This window comes from Ambystoma mexicanum, chromosome 6p (assembly GCF_040938575.1).
Source record: "Ambystoma mexicanum isolate Mex_15411 chromosome 6p, UKY_AmexF1_1, whole genome shotgun sequence".
In the NCBI taxonomy this organism is placed as follows: Eukaryota; Metazoa; Chordata; class Amphibia; order Caudata; family Ambystomatidae; genus Ambystoma; species Ambystoma mexicanum.
The window spans coordinates 656,531,110-656,550,854 of NC_090935.1; the positions used below are offsets into that span (position 1 = coordinate 656,531,110).

The 19,745-nt window shown below is 48.0% G+C and overlaps 1 protein-coding gene across 2 annotated transcripts in view; it reads left to right on the plus strand.

Annotated features, from left to right (window-relative positions):
- LOC138511692 (survival motor neuron protein-like) overlaps positions 1 to 19,745 on the plus strand; it is a 643,682-nt gene that overhangs the window by 341,664 nt on the left and 282,273 nt on the right. For both annotated transcript variants that reach the window (XM_069627523.1, XM_069627524.1), the window contains one exon: positions 1,973 to 2,116. In XM_069627523.1, coding sequence (XP_069483624.1) covers positions 1,973 to 2,116 — 144 coding nt within the window. The remainder of the gene's footprint in view (positions 1 to 1,972; positions 2,117 to 19,745) is intronic.

The following is a 19,745-nucleotide window of genomic DNA, read 5'->3' on the forward strand; positions in this document are numbered from 1 at the left end:
AAAAGGTCCCACTCACTCAGGAGATAAAATTAGAAAGTCCCAAGTCCAGCAAAAGAGCTGGGGGTCTCGAAGGTTGAAGGGAATTGGCACAGAAATGAAATTGCTCCCCAACATACTCGCCAAAATAAGTAGAAAGTCGCTTTCTGCTAACACACTCCTCAAATCATAATCCTATGTAGACCAGTAACCCTATGGGTCCCAGCCACCTTTGGCCGTGTGCAGACCTCTTATCAGATGGGTGTAGACCAAATAGCCCTGGCACTTAGTCATTGTTCCAAAACCAGGTGTAGGAAAGACCTATTACCCAGCCCACCAGCGCTACCGAGCGGCACAATGGAAGTGTGGTCTACCTATGCCTCCTGGCTGATCTGTGCTCCAGGGAAGGTGAATTAGCCCTTCCTAACCCCCTCTTGCCTACGCATTGAAAAGCGTCTACGAAGAACCCTGTTTAAACCTTCCCTCCCATCACCAACCAAATTTTGGGTGAGTGGAACCCATTCCAGTATTCTTCCTATGCACCCACCTTGTCCACCCCCTTGCCATTCAGTGAGTGTTTGAAAAGATTTTCTTTTTGTAACCCTCCCTACATAGTTTCATATGGAACCCCCATTCTTTTTGCTCTGTTTTGTAATCCTGTCCTGACCCTTTGAAGGGAATTGTGAAGCCTTCAGCTTCACTTCTTTTGCTTTTTGCTCATTGGTTATGGGGAACCTTATCAGTCCTGCAAACTATCATTATTTGAAACGGATTCCCTTTGGAATTCTTGTATTTCTTCATATTGCAGACAGCATCTTTCAATGTAGTACAAGGTTCAAAATTCATATTGCATGGCCAGGAGCTAAAACCAGCTTCTGGGTGTCTGGCATCACCTAGTAGGCAGGAGCTACCGCTGGGGTACCAGGATCGATTTACAAAGCACACTGCAAATCTAGCTTCCACATAAGATGTAAACTTTTTGCCTGTTTTGTCTGATCCATTATGTTTAAATGTGTCCTAATTCTTCTGTATTAGCACTCTCAAATGCTCAAAGGTAATGTCACATATGCATGTTTGTAAGTCACCAGTTGGTCTTGAGAGCCAAAAGTAGCTCCTGGTATCTCTTGGTTCCAGGCTATCCAGACTCTCCCTGGCTAGAAGTGGGAGCTAAATAGCTCCCAGCAATTTCGAACCCTGCAGTGTAATGGAAATATCTTTGTAGCACCCATATATTTTCACAGATAGGATTCTTCATTACTTTAAAATGTGCCTAAAGACACGTTTAGAGAATTAAACTTGTTTCTGGTCCTCATCATTCGAACTGCGTCTGTATTACTTACCTGTTATACATGGCAAGTTATTTGTTGTATCGTGAGTGAGCAAACTGGTGACTCTATATATTTGTATTAGTGTTGTCTGATGATACTATCTCCTTATATATTTACACCTTTAGAAGACACTGAAAAATGAAATAACTATTTTTTTATAACTGACATCCTAAGCTGAATTGTTATTCTGTGTATACTCATTGGGGGCCTCCTGTCCACCAAGTCAGATTCTATAAATCCATCTGAACAGTGAGAAGCATAGGATGTGTCATGGCTCTCTATGGTTCCCTACCGAAATGCCTCCTCCCCCTCATAATTTTGAACCCATGTGTTGGGTACTCAAACCCGCGCCCCACCCACATGTAATCTATCCTTCTTCCCTCCTCTCGGAAGCGAGGCCCTGCTGCATTAATTTCCATTACAACCTTCTGTGCAACCATATTGTGCACTACTTTCGCACCCAATCGCCCTGCTAGCTTTGCTCCCTGCCCACTTCTTATTAATTCCTAATATATTGTGTGATACAGTTGTAAGTGGTATTTGGGTGAGGAGGCAAAGAATCTGAATATTCACAGTGAAATTATTTAACTTTGTGACCATAATGACTGTAATTATGCGACTGCATGAAGTTTTGCTGTCTCTTGACTACTACGGTATTTTTCTTCTAGAATGAAGTTGATACTCCATATTCAACGGATGAGAGTGAACCGTCGTCCCGATGTGCAGCAAGCAAACCACCTAGTCGTGCTGTTCCGAAAACTGCTGCTTGGAACTCACATTTCCCTCAGTTTCCACTGCCAGGCTTAGGAAGGGTATGTGACCTACTAACACACTGTTGTAGTCTATTTTTACTGCTGTAGTAAAAATACTACTCGAACCTAGAGCATGCTTTCCGTGGAATAAGTTGGGACTCAGCATTGTTTATTTTGCTGTCAGCCTTCCTTTATTGCCCCTTGTTTTGCATCACTGTCTAGCAACTGATTTGGAAATCATGTCCATGTGTACAGCATGAAGCTCAGTGGCTGTCAACACCTTGGTGCGACATGCAGTAATGTTTCTATGCACTTGTATCCTGTGACCTTTGTTCACACATGTTAAGAAAGATTTCCTCTTTTGCACCCTTCCTTCCATTGATTTCAATGGGGCACCCTTTGTTTTGCTTTTTTGTGAACCAGTCCTGACGTTTTTCAAGGTAAGCAAAGCCTTCAGCTTCACTTTCCTTTTGCTTGCTCGTTTTGTATGGGGAAACATACTAGTCCCGAAGACTATAACTACTGAGAAACTGTTTCTAATGTATTGTTCGCCCATGGATTACTCATCTTTGATAGATCCTGCTTTGCAGTCTCTGAAACATTTTTCGAGAGTAGAGGGTGCTGTACGGCATAGTCGTTGTCCCTCGACTGTTACCATTGCAGTGTCCGGACGTGACATCGATGAGAGTATAAATAGCACACACTGCACCTGTTGCCTCAGTTACATTTTTCTGCATGCACAGCACGCTCTTGGAAAGGTTCGACTCACCTCTGCAATTCTAACTTCATATTTCTTATTGAATTTCTCAATAATGTCTACACCGAAAAAGGTTTTGAGGTGTGCGGATTGTGACTCAAAGATGTCGAACACAGATATGCACAGAATGTCTCTGGTGCCTCGGTAAGGGGCACAAAGTGATTGAGTGGGGCTCCTGCCAGTTGATGGCCTGTAATGCCTTAAGGGAGAAGGTCGAAACTCATCCTAATTCGGTTGGTTTCTAATTCTCCAACTTCTACTCCTTCGAGGAGAAAACCAGTATCCACTTCCTCCAAGTCATTCAGAAACCAATTACAAAACCACAAACGCCAAGAAGAGTGACCAAGTAATGATTACAAGAATTGGTCATCGAACTCTAGTTGGTCATCAATGCTCTAGTTGGGAAATGAGTAAGCAGGCCGGGAAGTTTGAATACTGACTGGTTGCAGCGGACAGGAGGCAGGTGTGGAGAATTCTGCCGATCTCCCACTTAAACCCTACCTAGAGTCCCTTCCCATTTGTCCAGGAAAGGGTAGACTCTTCCTGATCCCAATCCTGCGGGTGGTGTGCTGTGGGAGGATCACCTGGGTGGAGATTAGGCCCAGGGAAGTGGGGAGATTGCGCAGTGTGAAACAGTATTTTTCCCTGAAGAGGAATTCTGTTAAGCAAGACTTGGAGGAGGAATTGGCTTATCATTTCTACATGTCTCAACCTCCTACTAAGGGTAAAAGGGCAATAGCTGAAGGAGTGACTTTACTTTTTTAAACCCAAAGACCCGATCTTTTATATCCCTAAGTAAGGGGAATATAATGCGCGCTTATGTAAAACCAGTGAAGTGTGCGTGTATAGTGAAAGCATTGTTTCCCTATTAGAAATACCTTGTTGCTGAGCGGTCGCGTGGCTCCTGTTAACAAGAAGCTTGTTGCCAGTAAACTTATTTGAAGTAGAACTGACTTTCCGCCAGATGTTACAAGCACCATTTTAAGAAGCCGCGCATGACGCAATGTTTCCAGATATCTTGGAATCTGGTAGCTGACCGATGGGTGGGAACGCCCATCTCTTTGAAGTGGCAGTTCAAGAGTAAAACTAAATCACTTGTGCCTCATTTTGTTTTATTTAAGAAGTTTAAATCTTGTAACATATCACACTCTAAAGTAGTAGTGGTTGAAGCTGAGCCAAGATCAAGCGTTACCCAAGCCCATAGAGTGAACTCTGTAAAAATGAATCGCGCACAATTAAGAACTATATAACATTATTCTGGATTTCTTGAAGTTGTTGTAATCCTAGAGTCCTCTCAAATAAAAGTAACCAAGCTGGAAGAGTGGCACTACAGCTTTGGGGTAACATTTGGAGGCAAATTGTGTATAGGAAGCTAGGGAAGGGAGTTGAATACTTTTTAATAGAAGCTGATTTAAAATCTGGATGGCTGAGGTTATTTGAAGGGAGAAGTGGTCTAAAAGCTAGAAGCATATCTTTTTGGTAGCTGCAAGACAAATGGAAATGCAAAGAGGTGCCCCTTTCTTGTTCTATAAGAGAGAAGAGTGCCTTTCCAACCTGCAGAAGTCGAAGAAGTCTTGTTGATGTTGCCTAAAGTTGAAGTTGGAGCAGTAGCAGCAAACTTGCCTAATATAAGAAGTTGTAGTAGCAGCAGTACAACTTTGATCGTCCATATCCTTGTCAGTATTTTAGTAGCTGGAAGAAGTAGAAGCAGAAGCCAACTGTGGGGCAAAGGAGGCTGCTCACGTAGTTGTGATAATAGAAGGGAGTTTCTGAAGAGAAAGCAAACCTTAACCAGAAGCATCCTGACAAACTCTGTAAAAGATGCTGCAGAAGTTGAAAGCCTGAGGAGTTGATGTAAACGGAAGCAGTACTTTTGTCTTCAACTTTATGTATTCTTTCCTGGAAGGAAATCTTGCAGGAAACCTCCATTGGTGCTGTTAATTTCTTTGTGGAACTGTAAAAGGAAATCATTTCATCAAGCAACGAAGAGACTTTTACTAGTGGATTTTTATTTGTGTTCACTTTTATTTCTTTGGAACCTTTTCAAGACTTGGGTTGAGACTTTCCTTTCCTTGGAAGAAATTGACTGACTTTGATATATTTCTGGGGAGCAAGATCTGCCCCGCACCAGTAGAAGTGACATTGGTTGTTTGGTAACCTTTTCATTTATGTTTTCATGTTGCTGAAGAGAGGGATCTTCACATCGCCTTGTTGCACCTTTCCCGCTGACAGCCCGTGGACTGAGAAAAGCGAGATGTACATCGCTCATGACCCCCTCCTCCCCTTCATCGATGTGTTGCAGTTGTGAGATTTATTCACTCACAGCCATTTAGACCATATCCTGATGACGCAACAGAGGAAACAAGCCTGCAATCTATAGAGCAAGTCGACTGACTGCAGCCCCATCAGGTTGATGACATCACGGCTTACATGACATAGATGCGCTCGACATGAAGCATATATGCCTTCAGGCAAAAAGCTACAGACATTTTAGTTCATTACAGAAAGACACAAAGGATATGCTTGTGACTCACATAGTTGGATGACTTACACACACACATAGACCCCTTCTGCTGAGCACGAAACCACAAGACGCATAAGAATACATATGACCAGCTTGCTAAAGCTTAGTGCGACTACCAGGGTAAGCCATGTAAATAAAGATGGACCACATAGGTACATTGGAGTGAACAGGAGAAGCTTTGAGAATTCAAGACCCCGGGATAGCTGATGGAATGATCCGGCTGAAGCTGACAGAGCAGGTTTCCATTGCAGTCGTTGCGCACAGTTGGCCGAGGACATAGAGGGAGGGAACGGTTCCAGATGAGCAGAGGGATGGATCACTTGCAAGATGCCAGAGCTAAAATCCTCATTACATGAATAAGAGAGCAGTTTCTTTGTCCTCGCGTGTGACCTGAACATGGTGGACAATGCCTATTCATTTAAGCTAGGTAGTTTGCTGTTCCTGCCGGACTGAATACAGGAAGATACAAATGTTGTACAGGTTCAAAGACAAATGTTCTGTCTCACGGCACAGGAGATCTGGGAAGTTAACATTTTGGTAACACATCGCATCTTCAGAGTCGTTGCCATTACATTGCGTGTTGCACTTGGCCTGGTACCCATCCAAGGCTGAGAAGACCCTGGCTGTCCAATATCTATTGACTTGCTCCGATGAGTTCATACAATGTTGCATCAGCCAATCACCTTTCACTAACCTGCAACTTTGTATTTGATACTTTTGGAGGTGGTCTGAGGAGGAGCCACTAGATCTGGTTGCCTAATGGGTGCGCCAACACCTATAGAAAGTTTACATAGCTCATCTTACTAACATATCCCATTGTATGTTCGGTTTTTGAGCTGTAACTGCATGTTGTGACATCAGTAACGACCAAAACCAGCTGACAACCGCCCAGACACTGAGACCGTGTGGAGACTGTTAGGTTGTTCATGATGCAATCCTGTCATTTGAAGGTGTAATAAAAACAGTTTAACTTTGCTCTATAGCTGGGTCTTCCGTTCTTGGTGCAGGGGATTTCCAGGGCCCAGTTCCGCTTGCTTGTACATCGGGAGGCTGTTAATAGTCCCCTGGCTGCTTTAACATTGCTTTGTATGTTTGTTGTTTTAGAGGAAGGGTTTGTATTGTGAATGCTAGGAAGTTATTCGGTAGATCCTAGACTAAGTAGGGAATTACCTGGTAGAGTAGGTTTAGTTAGGGTTTATTTTATAATTTTGTCTAAAATAAAATGCTGTACCTTGAGAAAGCTTAACAGTCGTGAGTCTCACATTACTGACCCCTCACATATGAGAGAAAAGCTGCAGATGCCAAATCTACTTGCAAACTGTAAGGTTGCTGAGCACTGTGTTGAAGGCAGGAGCACTGTGGCAGAGGTCAGAGAGCAGTCCCGACGAAGGAGCAGAGAAGCAAAGGTTTGGGCGGCCCACTGCTTAAAGAGTGAAAGCCTTGTAAACTGCGCATCATGAAAATGGACCCCATGGGACTGCAGCGCTGGAGGAGGCACACGAGAGAGCAGTACAGCAAGGTGTAGAGAAACTGAGGCACAACAGACAGCCGTAAGCCCTGGGAGCAAAGTAGGGTTACCGGGTTGTTGGTGAACAAAGGTTGCGGTGTAGCAACAACAGGAATAGCTGGTGAACCTAGAAGACGAATGCATCAGGTGAAGCTAAAGATTTGTGTAATAGTGTTTGTATAATAAAACTCTGAACAAAGAGATTACCCGGTTGTAATGCTTTTGAAATGTCAAAACATGGAGTCTTAAGTCCATTCGGGGTGATTCCAGAGCAGCAATGGACATTTTTCTTCCTCTGTGAGATCTGCATTTTAATGCGAAATCTGAACACTGTCTGTATTCTTCCATTAGAAAACATGCTTTCTTCGCCTATGCTAGTTTGCACTGCTGCAAGGATTGTTTTGACTAGAGATGCCAGCAGTTGTTTGAAAACGTAGTAGTGCAGTTGCTGTCTTTTGTGCTCCCATGAGAAAGGGAAGTGTTTACCTCTTGCAGTTTCTATGTGGCATTTCAGCCGAATGCCCATGGATGCGAGTAACAGGTGGACTTGGAAAGTCGGAGCATTCTGGAAAATTACCATCCTGCATTTGTGGGGGGTTTAAATTGCAAAGCGCCAGATTGGGCAGATGGAAGACGCTTCGGGGGAAAGGGTGAACACATTGCTTTCTATTGCCCGTTAAGCACACATCTCTGTTTGTCTGGTTTGGAGTTTCTGTGTGCAGTTCTGGCAGAGATGAGAAGTTGTCTGGCTGGCGCTTTAACAGTGAAGTATAATCCATTTTTGGAATGGATTGTGCTCCAACGGATTCCACATATTTTACATGTAATGTCCACAGCTATGCTGCTTTGGACATTTTTCGGCATAGGGCGTCCTGCGTCGTTGCCGTCGGGTCGATGTCCCTCTAGGGCCTCTGTCGAGGGTGACGTCATCGGATGTTATGAGTAGGGCGCCTGTAGCCTCAGTTATGTTTTTTCCGCAAACTTGTTTGCTTCGAGAACTCGGCGCACCTTGTGTTTATAGTCTTAAATAATCTCTTCGACCCCTCCGACCCCGCTGTCTGGCTTTAAGAAGTGCAGGGACTGTAAGTCCAAAATATCCATCACGGACCCGCACTGTATCTGCTTATGGTGTCTGGGCGAGAGTCACAACACCGCCGACTGCTCGAAATGTCAGTCGCTGACTGCCAAGGCCTTGCAGGAGCGTAAGGGGAGGTTGGAGGTAGGTCTAGTGCCCAAACCCAGTAAATCTAAAAAAATCTACCGGTCTATCCATCGACGACTCCTGGGGTGGCTCTCCCCGTTGGAGGAAATCCAGGGGATCTCGGCCCCAGAGTGGTTCGAGGCACCCCCGAAAGCGGCGTCACCGGTTGCTTTCCCCTTCCTCGTTGGTTGATGGCTCAGCTAGGAAAGTGGCTTGCCCCACTAAATCCTCTAACCCGGAGGAGTAGGAGGCATTCAGGGAGAAGATGTTAGAGATTTTTCAATCTCAGGGCACTGCTCCGTCTGTGCCTTCAGTTAAAGCCGGCGGGGATCAGTCTCGGTCCGACGCTTGCTTGCCTTTGGGCCCGGGCGGTCGGCGCGATAAACATCGGGAACCGTTGAGGTCCTGTTCAGACAAGGCTCCAGGAGTTTGCCAGAGACGTTCCAGGTCGTGGTCTTCGTCCCCGGCGAAACTGGTGAAATCAGGGAAGGTGTCGACGCCATTGGCGCAAGCCTGTCGGGCACTGCTGTCGGGGCTTTGTCCTCGACCAGGCCCTCGGAGCCACTATCGACATTGACTCCAAAGCCGTCAGCGCCCTTGACGCCATCGGGGTCTATAGGTCTGCATTTGCCTGTGGAGGCCTCTAGGGCTGTTGATCCACCGAGGAAGGCTCTGTCTAAGTCTGTGAGGCCTACACTTCACTCCAGGTCGACTCCTGTTCGAAGGGGGGAATTTTCTCATTCTCTAATAGATATTTATGAGGATGATGAGGTTGAGTTGGTGCCTTTTGATGCCCTGGGGGATACTCCTGAAGCTCCGGACTTGGTCTTTTCAGAGGATAGTCAGTTGGAAGACCTGCATCAGTCTGTGCATGATGCCAGTGGCCTGGACACATCTCCGGAGATGGAGTTTGGGAGGCCAGAACCTGGGGCTCATGCTTTAACCTCCTGTTGGAGATAGATGGCGAGGGTGACTGAGTACTTGGGGTGGTCCGGCCCTCCAGTTGAATTTGATCAGGATCACCTAACTAATATTTTGGATCGGGGACCGTCCACTGACCCGGTGTTGGCTTTTCACAAGACGTTATAGAAAAGGGTGGCTGCTGCTTGGAACACCCCGGAGTCTCTTCCGGCGGTCAACAAGTCGTTGACTGAGAAATACTGCCCATCTAGTAGCAACCCCTGCTACCTATCTACTGACCCCACTCCTGAGAGGTTGGTGGTTCAGGCGGCCACGGCCACCTCGAGGCAAGCGGCGGACCCTACCATCCCTCCGGATAGGGACGACAAACGATTCGATTGATGGGTGCGCAAGGTATTTTCGGCTGATAGTATGGCCCTTAAGTCGTCCTACTCCACCTGTGCCATGGCCAAGTTTTTACAGTCTGTGGAATTCTCTTTAGCGACTGAGCATATTCCGAAGGGGGAAGAAAGGGTTGGGTTCCTTGCTATCGTGCAGGATGGCAAGGATGAGCATTTGTGTGAATCCCTTCAGTCCGGGTTGGACATGGCAGATAGTGTTAGCCGGTCCATGGCTGCGAGCACCGTGATACGCAGGTTTGCTTGGTTGCGGAAGTCGGGGTTTGCACCGGATGTGCAGAACCGCCTTCTCAACATGCCCTTTGACGGTGCTCATTTGTTTGGTATTAAGGCTGACTAGAGCTTTGAGAGGTTGCGGACCTCCAAAGCTGCTGCTAAATCTTTGGGCACAGCTGTGCATCAACCTCCCCCTTTTCGACCAAGGGGACAACAGTGGAGGGGTTCCTTTCGTTACTACTCCTCCTTTGGTAGAGCGAGGGGAGCAGCCAGTTAAAGGGGCTTCCGTAAGGGTCCTCGAGGTGGACACTGGCATGGTGCCAAAGCCGCTCAAGCAGCTGCCTCTTTCATAGCGGCTGCGGCAGCACCTGAGGACAAACAATTATGAGGCCAGGACTCATTGTTCGCCGGTTGGGGGGAGACTGTCAAAGCATCTAGAAGAGTGGCGAGCCATTACTTCAGATGCGTGGGTTCTGGAAACAGTTGCCCACGGCTACTGCCTACCTTTCCTAAATCGGCCTCACGACAATCCACCGGGGAACCTCTCTTTGAAGATTCCAGATCAGTTTCTTCTGCAGGAAATCTTAAGCCTGCTGGAGAAGGGCGCTACAGAATTGGTGCCTGTGGCAAAGAGGAACCAGGGTTGGTATTCCCCATATTTTTTGATTCCCAAGAAAGACAGAGGACTTAGACCCATCTTGGATTTGTGTCGCTTGAACAAGTTCCTCAGGAAGGACCAGTTCAAGATGGTCAGTTTATCAGGTCCTTCAGGCCCTTCGACTTCAGGATTGGTCAGTGTCATTGGACCTACTGGATGTTTATTTTCATGTGCCAATCCATCCAAAGCACAAAAAATGCCATGAGGTTTGCTGTTGGCAATTCGCACTTTAAGTTTCGGGTCCTGCCATTCGGGTTGACCGCCGCCCGATGGTCTTCACCAAGCTCGTGGTGGTGGTGGCGGCGTATCTCAGGAGAGGGGGGGATTTACATCTACCCCTCCCTGGACCATTGGCTAATCGGGGCAAGTTCTCCCAAACAGGCCTTGGATCATCTCAGCCTCACCTGCCACTCCCTTCACAAGCTGGGCTTCTCCCTCAATTTCAAGAAGTCGCACATGACACCTTCCCAGCAGCTCCAGTATATCAGGGCTGTGTTGGACACGTCCTTGGAAGTGCTCGCCACCCAAGGTGAGGGCTCATCACATTGTCCAGATGGTTGACAAATTTCAGCATGCCCACAGTCTTCCGGCTTTCGAATTCTTAAGGTTGCTCGGCCTCATGGCATCCTGCATTTTTCTGGTGCCAGAGGCCAGACTGTGGATGAGATCTCTGCAATGGGCCCTCAGAACGCGGTGGTCTCAATTCTTAGGCAAAATGTCAGATCTCCGAGGGGCGCTGTTGCGCACGTCTAAAATGGCCACCTAGGTGCTGAGCTCCGGCCCGTTCAAAATCCTTCTGTCTAAAATATCCTGCCAACCATCAGCTATCTGACGAACACCCAAGGTGAACTGTGGCGGAAGGTCTTTGGAGAAAACCCTGAAAAAACGGGACTCGCCAGTACTGGGGCAGCGAAGTTATCAGCCGGCGAAATCGCATTGGCTGCAGGGCCGTGACGCGGCTGCCCGAGGGCTCCGTGCCGCTTCCACGCAAGCCCGGTCCTGGCAAGTGCGGGCGGGCCAGGTGGGGGAGGGGCAGCCCGCCAACACAGACGCTGTTCGAGTGCGGCGACACTCTGCTTCGCTTCCCCCTGCGGAGCTGGTGCCCCGGGGTGGATCCCCCCGCAAAGGATCCTGTGTGAGGACATGATCGAGTGCCCAGAAACCAATCGTGACGGCGGCTGAAGCCCAGCAGGGACGCTGCTGGTGAAGTAAGTGGGCCGCGGGGGTAGGGGGTGCGCGCTGTGCCCTGCGACACTGGCCTTATGACTCAGTTGAAGCCGACGGTGACCTGTAACGAAACAGCCCGCCGTTATAGCGAAACGAAGCGGGCGATGTGCGGTGGGGGGGGAGTGTTGTCGGGGCCCCCCAGGTGCGAGGTGATAAGCACACAACGTGCAGGCACCTCCCAGCGACAGCGGCGGTTTGAGGTGTGGGGCAGGGTGTGTAATCACTTGGCGTACCCGGTGCCACCTCATGCATTTTATCGTGGGTGGAATGCGGCACGGCACCTCCAGCTACTGGGAGATACACTCGAAGTACTCAGACCCAGACTTTTCAAGTGAACTATGAACATCCTGCACATTTAGACTAAATAAAAGTCCCGGAGATACCTGCTTCCATACCCGTTTAACTCCCTCGCAGATTGACAGGCGCATAAGTGGTGGGAGCCCTGAGACATAATCGAAGCAAGGGCATAGCGGACAGGCTGGTAGCTGAGTGGGCACGGGGCCCCCGGACCACGGGGACAGTGTGGGAACGCGAGCCAACGGGCCAAGGCGACCGGACGTGGCCACCTGGTCGCTACAATATTAAGAACTGCACAGGAACCTTGTCACTTGCACACGCTGGGGACAAGCATCTGGGGTGATGAGTGCCCACCCCCATCCCCATCGTTGCAACACACCTCGAGCCGGGGGATAGAACAGAGACGGCAACATCATCCCCCATTGTTACCGCTGTGTGGCGACATTGGTCGCTGGACAGCAGTCACACACACGTGGGAGAACACAACCCACTCCAGAGGTGGCCCATCTGCCTAATGGGCCGCACTCAGAAGAAGGGTACTGGTGGAAGGAAGACTGGACCAATGGACTCCTTCGCTAGCTCCCAGCCACAGGCGACATCAGGAGGGACGACACAAACATCTGAAAGCAGAGAACTAGACCCCTTAGATCGCCTGGCAACAATTGTGCAGGATGGATTCCTGGCGGCCAACGTTAAGTTGGATGACATCGTGGCGACGATTGGATCCCTGAAGGCACGGGTGGAAAAGGAGAGCGCACGAATCTCAGAAGCAGAAAACAGGATAAGCTCGACTGAAGACGTGATCACGCAGCATAGCAGGGACATAGCCCTACTCAAGACCGAACTGGGCAAGACCCAGAGCAAGTGCGAAGATCTTGAATCTAGATCCCGCAGGAATAACATTCGCATTGTTGGGGTTTCGGAAATGTTTGGTAAAGGCTCCATGGAAAGACAGGTGGGAGAACTGCTGAAATCCATACTGGGGGCAGAATTCCTTTCAAACCACTTCCTTGTTGAAAGAGCTCATCGCACCACCTCCGAAGCCGGGCGCTCCACCCCGCACCGTCATCGCACGTTTCTAAACTACAGGGACAGGGATACAATACTCCGACTGTCCATAGAAAAAGGGACGCTTCACTACAAAGAAAACAGAATCCATACATATCCAGACTTCTTTGCGAACATACAAACACAACGCAGATCCTACGAGATGGTCAAGAAACAACTACGGCTCCGAAATGTCCCTTATGCTTTAATTTTCCCTGCAAAAATGAGGATCCAGCACGGTGGAAGAGCCCACTTCTTTGAAAATCCTGCAGAGGCTATGGCATATGTGGAAGCTTCCATACCGCTGCCCCCCAGAGATCGAAGGAGGGATCCAAATGCGGAACCTGACGGGCGAAGGCAGAGGGGATCCGGTAAATGGATGAAATTGCACCTTCCCCGCAGCAAACCTAAGCACAACTGAACTGGACCAAGATCCGTTGTCACTGGGCCGTAGAGTCTCCTACCTGGGTGACCAGACGGCTGATCTCGTGACGGCAACGAAGCACCCTCAGGAAAGTTCCAAACAGTTACCAGGGTTCATCGTCCAGTTGGGGCAGATGATGTGGGTGGAGGGGGGGGACAGGGTGGGGTTGGGATGTTTTGAGTTCTTGCAACCACCCGGACAAGGTTGAGTCCGGAGGGAAGGCATGTTCTGTTAGAAGTTGTACATCACTTGAAATATGGTCTCGCAGGCACTGGTGCCACTCAGACGTTGGCTACTTGTGCATTAATGGCCAATTTGGTATAATGCAATGTATATGCATAGAAAATGGGTGAGGGAATGAGGATAAAACTAATGACATGGAATGTCCGTGGCCTAAACAATCCAATGAAGGCCAGAAGGTCGGTAATTATGTAAACAGACATGGACCTCACATTTTAATGTTGCAGGAAACACATGCACAGGGCTCGATCAATGAGAAAATGCTGGTAACATGGGGTAAGCAGCGCTACTACATGGATTACTCATCGCAATCAAGGGGAGTATGCACCCTTATACACAACTCACTGTGCTTTATAGCCAAGGGCCACCTGGCGGACCCGATGGGTAGATATGTGCTGGTCCGGGGGGAAATAGCAGGGAAGCAAATATCTTTAATGAACATATATGGCCCCAACCTGGACGACCCCCGATTTTTGCTTGCACATGCTCGAAATCCTCATTAAGCATGATACGTCCACTGTGTTATGGGGAGGGGACTTTAATCTAGTATTAGACCAGACTCTGGATAGATCCACCATAGTAACCAGGGCACCTCCAAGGGCGACAGTCGCTTCACGGCAGATCATCCCGCAAATGTCCCTAGTGGACGCCTGGAGAATGCTCCATCCTACAAGCAGGCGGTATACGTTCTACTCCTCTGTGCATGACAGTGAGTCTCATATTGATTATTGGTTTGTATCCCCAAACATAGCACATTCCCTACACAACTGTGAAATACTCCCTCGCATGCTATCTGATCATTCCCCGGTGACACTGGAGTTTACTCTTGGAGAAACCCCCAGACCAACAAGGAGATGGAGAATGCCTAGAGATATAGAAAGACTGAATGTCGCTGAAACTTTACATGTTGAAGTGGCCAACTTTTTCACAGACAACATTGGATCACATTTCGTCAGTGTGGGAAGCATTTAAAGTCTGGGCGAGAGGGGCCTTGATGTCCAAAGCCACGGGTCTCCTGAGGGATGTGCGCTGCGAACTGGAGGGGGTGGAGAGGGAACTGAGCGCTTTAGAAGAATCATATGGTCGTACACACAGTGGCGGCACCCTGGCTGAGATACACAAGTTTCTTAGAGATTTCGATCGGCTCGCAGTAAGGGAAGTACAATATATGGCAATCCCCACTCGGGCTTGCAGATATAGAGAGGGGAATAAAGCAGGGAAAATGTTGGCCAATCTGGTTAGGCATGAAAACCAAATGAATCCGATCATATCGATCCAAACGGCAGGCAAGGAGATAATAACAAGCGAGCAGGAAATTAATGATGAATTTGTTAATTTCTATAAAAATCTGTACGCGAATAGGGACAGGAAATCCCCCGATGAGATCAAAGATTACTTCGCCACATTAGACCTCCCCAAACTTTCAGAAGTGCATAAATTGATGCTGGAGCAACCTGTCACGGCAGAGGAGCTCACAGAGGCAATCAAGGGGCTCAAGTCCGGCAAAGCGCCAGGCTCGGATGGACTGGGTGTAGAATTTTATAAAGAATTCCGGGAGGAATTGGTCCCGGTGCTGCTAGAGGTATGGGGAGAGGCCCTGGGTAAACAAATACTGCCCCCCACAATGCGCGAGGCCATAATCAGTGTTATCCAAACCCCGACGCCCGCCACAAGAAATGTCATCATAGAGGCCCTTGTCTTTGATAAATGTAGATGCAAAAATATTTGCAAAGGTGTTGGCGAACCGCATGCTACCAATAACTCCTGTGTTGGTACATGCGGACCAAAGCGGGTTCATTCCCCAAAGATCCACCGCCCTAAACTTGCGCACATTTTTCGGCATAGTGGCACAAATCGACGCAAGCAAGCAAGCAAGCAGTTGTGGTGTCCCTAGACGCCGAGAAAGCGGTTGATTCGGTCTCCTGGGAGTACCTCTTCCTGGTGCTGGAAGCGTTCGGAGTGGGCCCCTACTTCATTAAATATGTCAGACTGCTCTACACAGCCCCAGGTGCGAAAGTGTGTGCAAACAAAACTATATCTGAGCTGTTTGAGTTATTCAGCGGCACCAGACAGGGATGCCCCTTCTCCCCTATCCTTTTCGCCTTGACAATCGAGCACATGGCAGCGGCGGTGCGGCTGAGGCATAATAACAAGGGCATACCGCTGAAAGGAGCCACCCAATTTATATCACTATATGCGGACGACACATTGTTGTACGTCCGCGAACCAGACCAAAACATCATCCCCATAATGGCAGATATTAACGAATTCGCAGAATACTCCGGATACACGGTGAACAATACCAAATCGGAAATGTTCCCGCTTACCCCCTCCACGAAATGCCCTGATCGGACGTGCGGCCCTAAATGGTCGTAAAAACACCTCAGATGCCTGGGAGTACTGGTCTCCAACAGCAGACGGACTCTGTATACAGACAACCACGATCAGGCGCTCCAAACACTCAATACTAAACTGCAGGTCTTGGGGCACCTCCCAATCTCGCTACACAGAATTGCCATTCTCAAAATGATTGTACTTCCCAAATTATTATATTTATTTGTGAATTTCCCTATATGGCCGGGTAGAGGATTCTTTTCCAGGCTTCAATCTATGGCAGTGACATTTCTTTGGAACGGAAAGGTGGCTAGGATCGGTTGGGAAAGAATGACAGAACCGTATGAGGCGGGGGGAATAGCAGCACCAGACTTTGAGCTCTATTATATGGTGAAGTGCGAGAGGTATTGCTCAAGGGAATTTCCCCCGAGAGCTTTAGGGGACGCGTTCGTCGTGGATTGGTCATTCCCACTTCTGTACGCGTTTCCTCCAATCCCCCTCATTCCTCCGGTTCTAAGGAAGGCTGCGGAGGTTCGGGTCACATTGCTTCAGATTGGGCCAGGAGAGCCTGGTACCCGGACCTTCTAGAAATGTCCATCTGTCCTCCACGCAGTCTTCCCCACAGAGAGGATCTTCTTTCGCAGGAGGGGGGTCGGGTTCTCCATCCAGATGTCGAAACTCAACCTTCATGCTTGGTTTCTTTACGGTTGAGATGCAATGAATGGGCGCCTCCCGGATGTCGTAATGCTTTTGGCCAGGCGTCCAACTAAATCTTTGTACTATTGCTGTAAGTTTTGCGACTGGTGCAGAGGAAACAATGTCGATCCTTTTCAGCGTTCCATTCTGATGGTTTTTTCTTGCTTTCTTTGGCCCACAAGGGTCTGCAAGTGGGTACCATTAAAAGTTACATGGCAGCGCTGTCTATTTTTAAGCGCTCGCCTGAAGAATGTTCTTATTTTAAGATTTTTTTGATTACCCAGTTTCTAAAAGGCCTCACAAATGTGTTCCCGCCATCCCCTTTTCAGGTGCTGGTTTGGGATCTGAATCTGGTCTTGAAAATCTTGATGGGTGCTCCGTTTGAACCTTTGCACTCTTGTCCTTTGAGACTGTTGACCTTCAAGACTGTTTTCTTGATTGTAGTTACATCTGCTCGCAGAGTGAGTGAATTGCAGGCACTTTCGTCCAGCCACCCTTTACTGTGTTCCACAGGGATAGGGCTGTACTGAGGGTACGTCCTTCCTTCCTACCTAAGGTCGTGTCTGAGTTTCATCTGAGCCAGAAGGTGGTATCCTTCTATCCTCCTCCTCACCCTGGTAAGGAAGAGGAGAGGCTCCATAGGGTGGACCCTAGGAGAGCTTTGAGCTTTTACATTTCTAGGATGTCCAGGCTCAGAGTGGACGGCCAACTTTTTATGGGATACACTGGCCACCGATTGGGCCAGGCTGTTACCAAACAGACCTTGTCCAGGTGGATTATCCTCACCATTACTGAATGCTACAGATTGGCTACGCAAGGACCCTCCTGAGGGTTTGCAAGCTCACTCCACCAGGGGCGTGGCCACATCAGATCCCTGCAACAGAGTTCCTGTTAACATTTGTGAGGCTGCAACGTGGTCTTCCATCCATACTTTTGTCAAGCATTACTCCCTGGATACTTTCCATGGTCAAGATATGGCCTTTGGTAAAGCAGTGCTCTATTCTGCCATATGATTGGGTATATCCAAATTCTTCTCCCTCCTCCACTCACTGATACTGCTTTGGGAGTCTGTTAAAGATGTGGAATACGTTGGAGTACACAATGCATTCGAAGAACAAGTTACCAACTGGTAACGTTCTTTCGACTGGATGTTCCTCCAACGTATTCCACATCGCCCTCCCAGTCTACCCCGCTAATGAATTTCCTATGCTATTGCAGATTGCGTTCCCTCAAGGCTATTTGCAGTCAAGGGGGCTTGATGTGCGGTGATGGCACACGTTGTCAGCAGAGAAAAAACATGAACTGAGTCTACAGGCACTGTGCATCCAACTTATAACAATAAAATGACGTCACCCTTGTCGGAGGCCCTCGAGGGACATCGACGCAGGACGCCCACTGCTGAAAAAGTTCTGAAGCAGCACAGCTGTGGACATTAAATGTCAAAGATGTGGAATATGGTGGAAAACATCAGTCGAAAGAACGTTGCCATTTGGTAAGTAACTTGTTCTTCTACATTAATCATTTTATGTAGTTTTCTTTTTACGTATGTTGATCTGATCATAAACGGCCAACGAGCCATTTTACATTTTAGCTGATAGTGCGTTGTGTGAATAATTGCCTTTCAAATTGTAAAAGTTGTTATCATTGTGTGTTGGGGCTGTAAAGAGGATTACTGTGCACATTTGAAAAGCAAATCATTGGTGAAGCTGAATATCTGTAAAGTAAGAGTCCTGGCAAGAGAGTAGGCCGGATGAAGTTAAGGATTTGTGCAGCAATCTGTGTATACAATGTTAGGTGAGTTTTCCTAAAGTCTGCTTGTGGTAAGACTTCATGAAACTATCTCTTAGAATACAGGTCCCCAACTCTTGGTATAAGTCAATACAACTCGAGGAACCTTGGTAAAGTGACAGTACATTCAGGCTCATCACAGGAGGAAGATGTGAGCTGTAGGTAAGCACACTGAACCCAGTAAATAGAACAGTCCAAAGAAACACACATCAAATGTTATATTAACACAAGGAAGGTAGATAAATACTTAGGTCACTTAATCAACACACATAGGAATGCCTAATACTTTTCAAAGGCCATTGTGTTAATGTTGCTCATAGTACAATTGTTAGTTTGACACTAATAACAGTTCTACTGTATTATTGGTACTCGTTTTAAGACAGAGATATACGGTTATTGTATTTAGTTTGGAAAACCACACACGATAGTCTTTTAGGTACGAACAAGGTTGGTTAATTGCACAGCAGCAGAACTTTGACACTTTTCGGACAAACTAATGCTTTAAAGGTCCAATCCCTAACAATATGAAAAAGTCGGTGTAGGAGTGATTTGAAAGTCTTAAGCAGCAGAACAGCCATAGTTCCTCAGGATACTTTTAGTCTCTAGGGAAAGATACTTGGTAATTCAACGCAACGAGCAGGACCCTGCCAAAGGACTCCATAAAGGGACACAAGCCGCCAGCTTGTCAGATGTAGAGTGGACACCATGGACACATTCATGCATGCCAGTCACACTGGAGCGATTTCTCGATTCAAGTGAAGTTATACCTTTCACCCCACAGTACCTTAAGTTAGATGAAATGCTCGTAGCTGGATCTTCCTTTGTGCAGCAGCGACAGACCAGGTCTCCTGATTCCTCGGTCTGGTGATGAAAGGAAGGACTCTGAATGGGATTTCAGAGCAGCAGTCGTGACAAAGGAACTTGCGCTCGGATTTCTACAGCCGCTTGCCGGTCTGTGGTTTTGGTGCCTTTTTTATCAGCTTCAGCAAAGGACGGTTATCGCCCCTTGATCTCCCTCTGTTTTTCAGCCCTGCACTCGGCTGAGTGGGCTTGGATGAGTGGGATCATGCCTGTGGGGGTCCAACTGGAGCGCACCAAAGTTCTGGGCAGATTCGTCCACGCCAAGACGTTGCACTGCAAATGGGTCAGAGGTCTCCTGGTATGCAGCCCTGGAAGGTCACAGCACCTCTGGAGATGCCTCGATTTGAGCCGATATGAAAGCTGGGTCAGGACAGCAGTGTTCACTTCACGCTCACTGGAAGGGTCCGCTGGCGTCTCTGGTCGTTTTCAGCTTCGGTTCTTCTGTTCTAATGGTAGACTTTCCTTCTACCTCAGTGTATATTCGGATTTCCCACTCACTTCTCTGTACATTCTCAGTACTATTTACAGCAGTGGGTGGTTGTCCAGCTGTCCAATCTGGGCAGCCAGACCCCCAGTGGGAACTGGTTCCATTC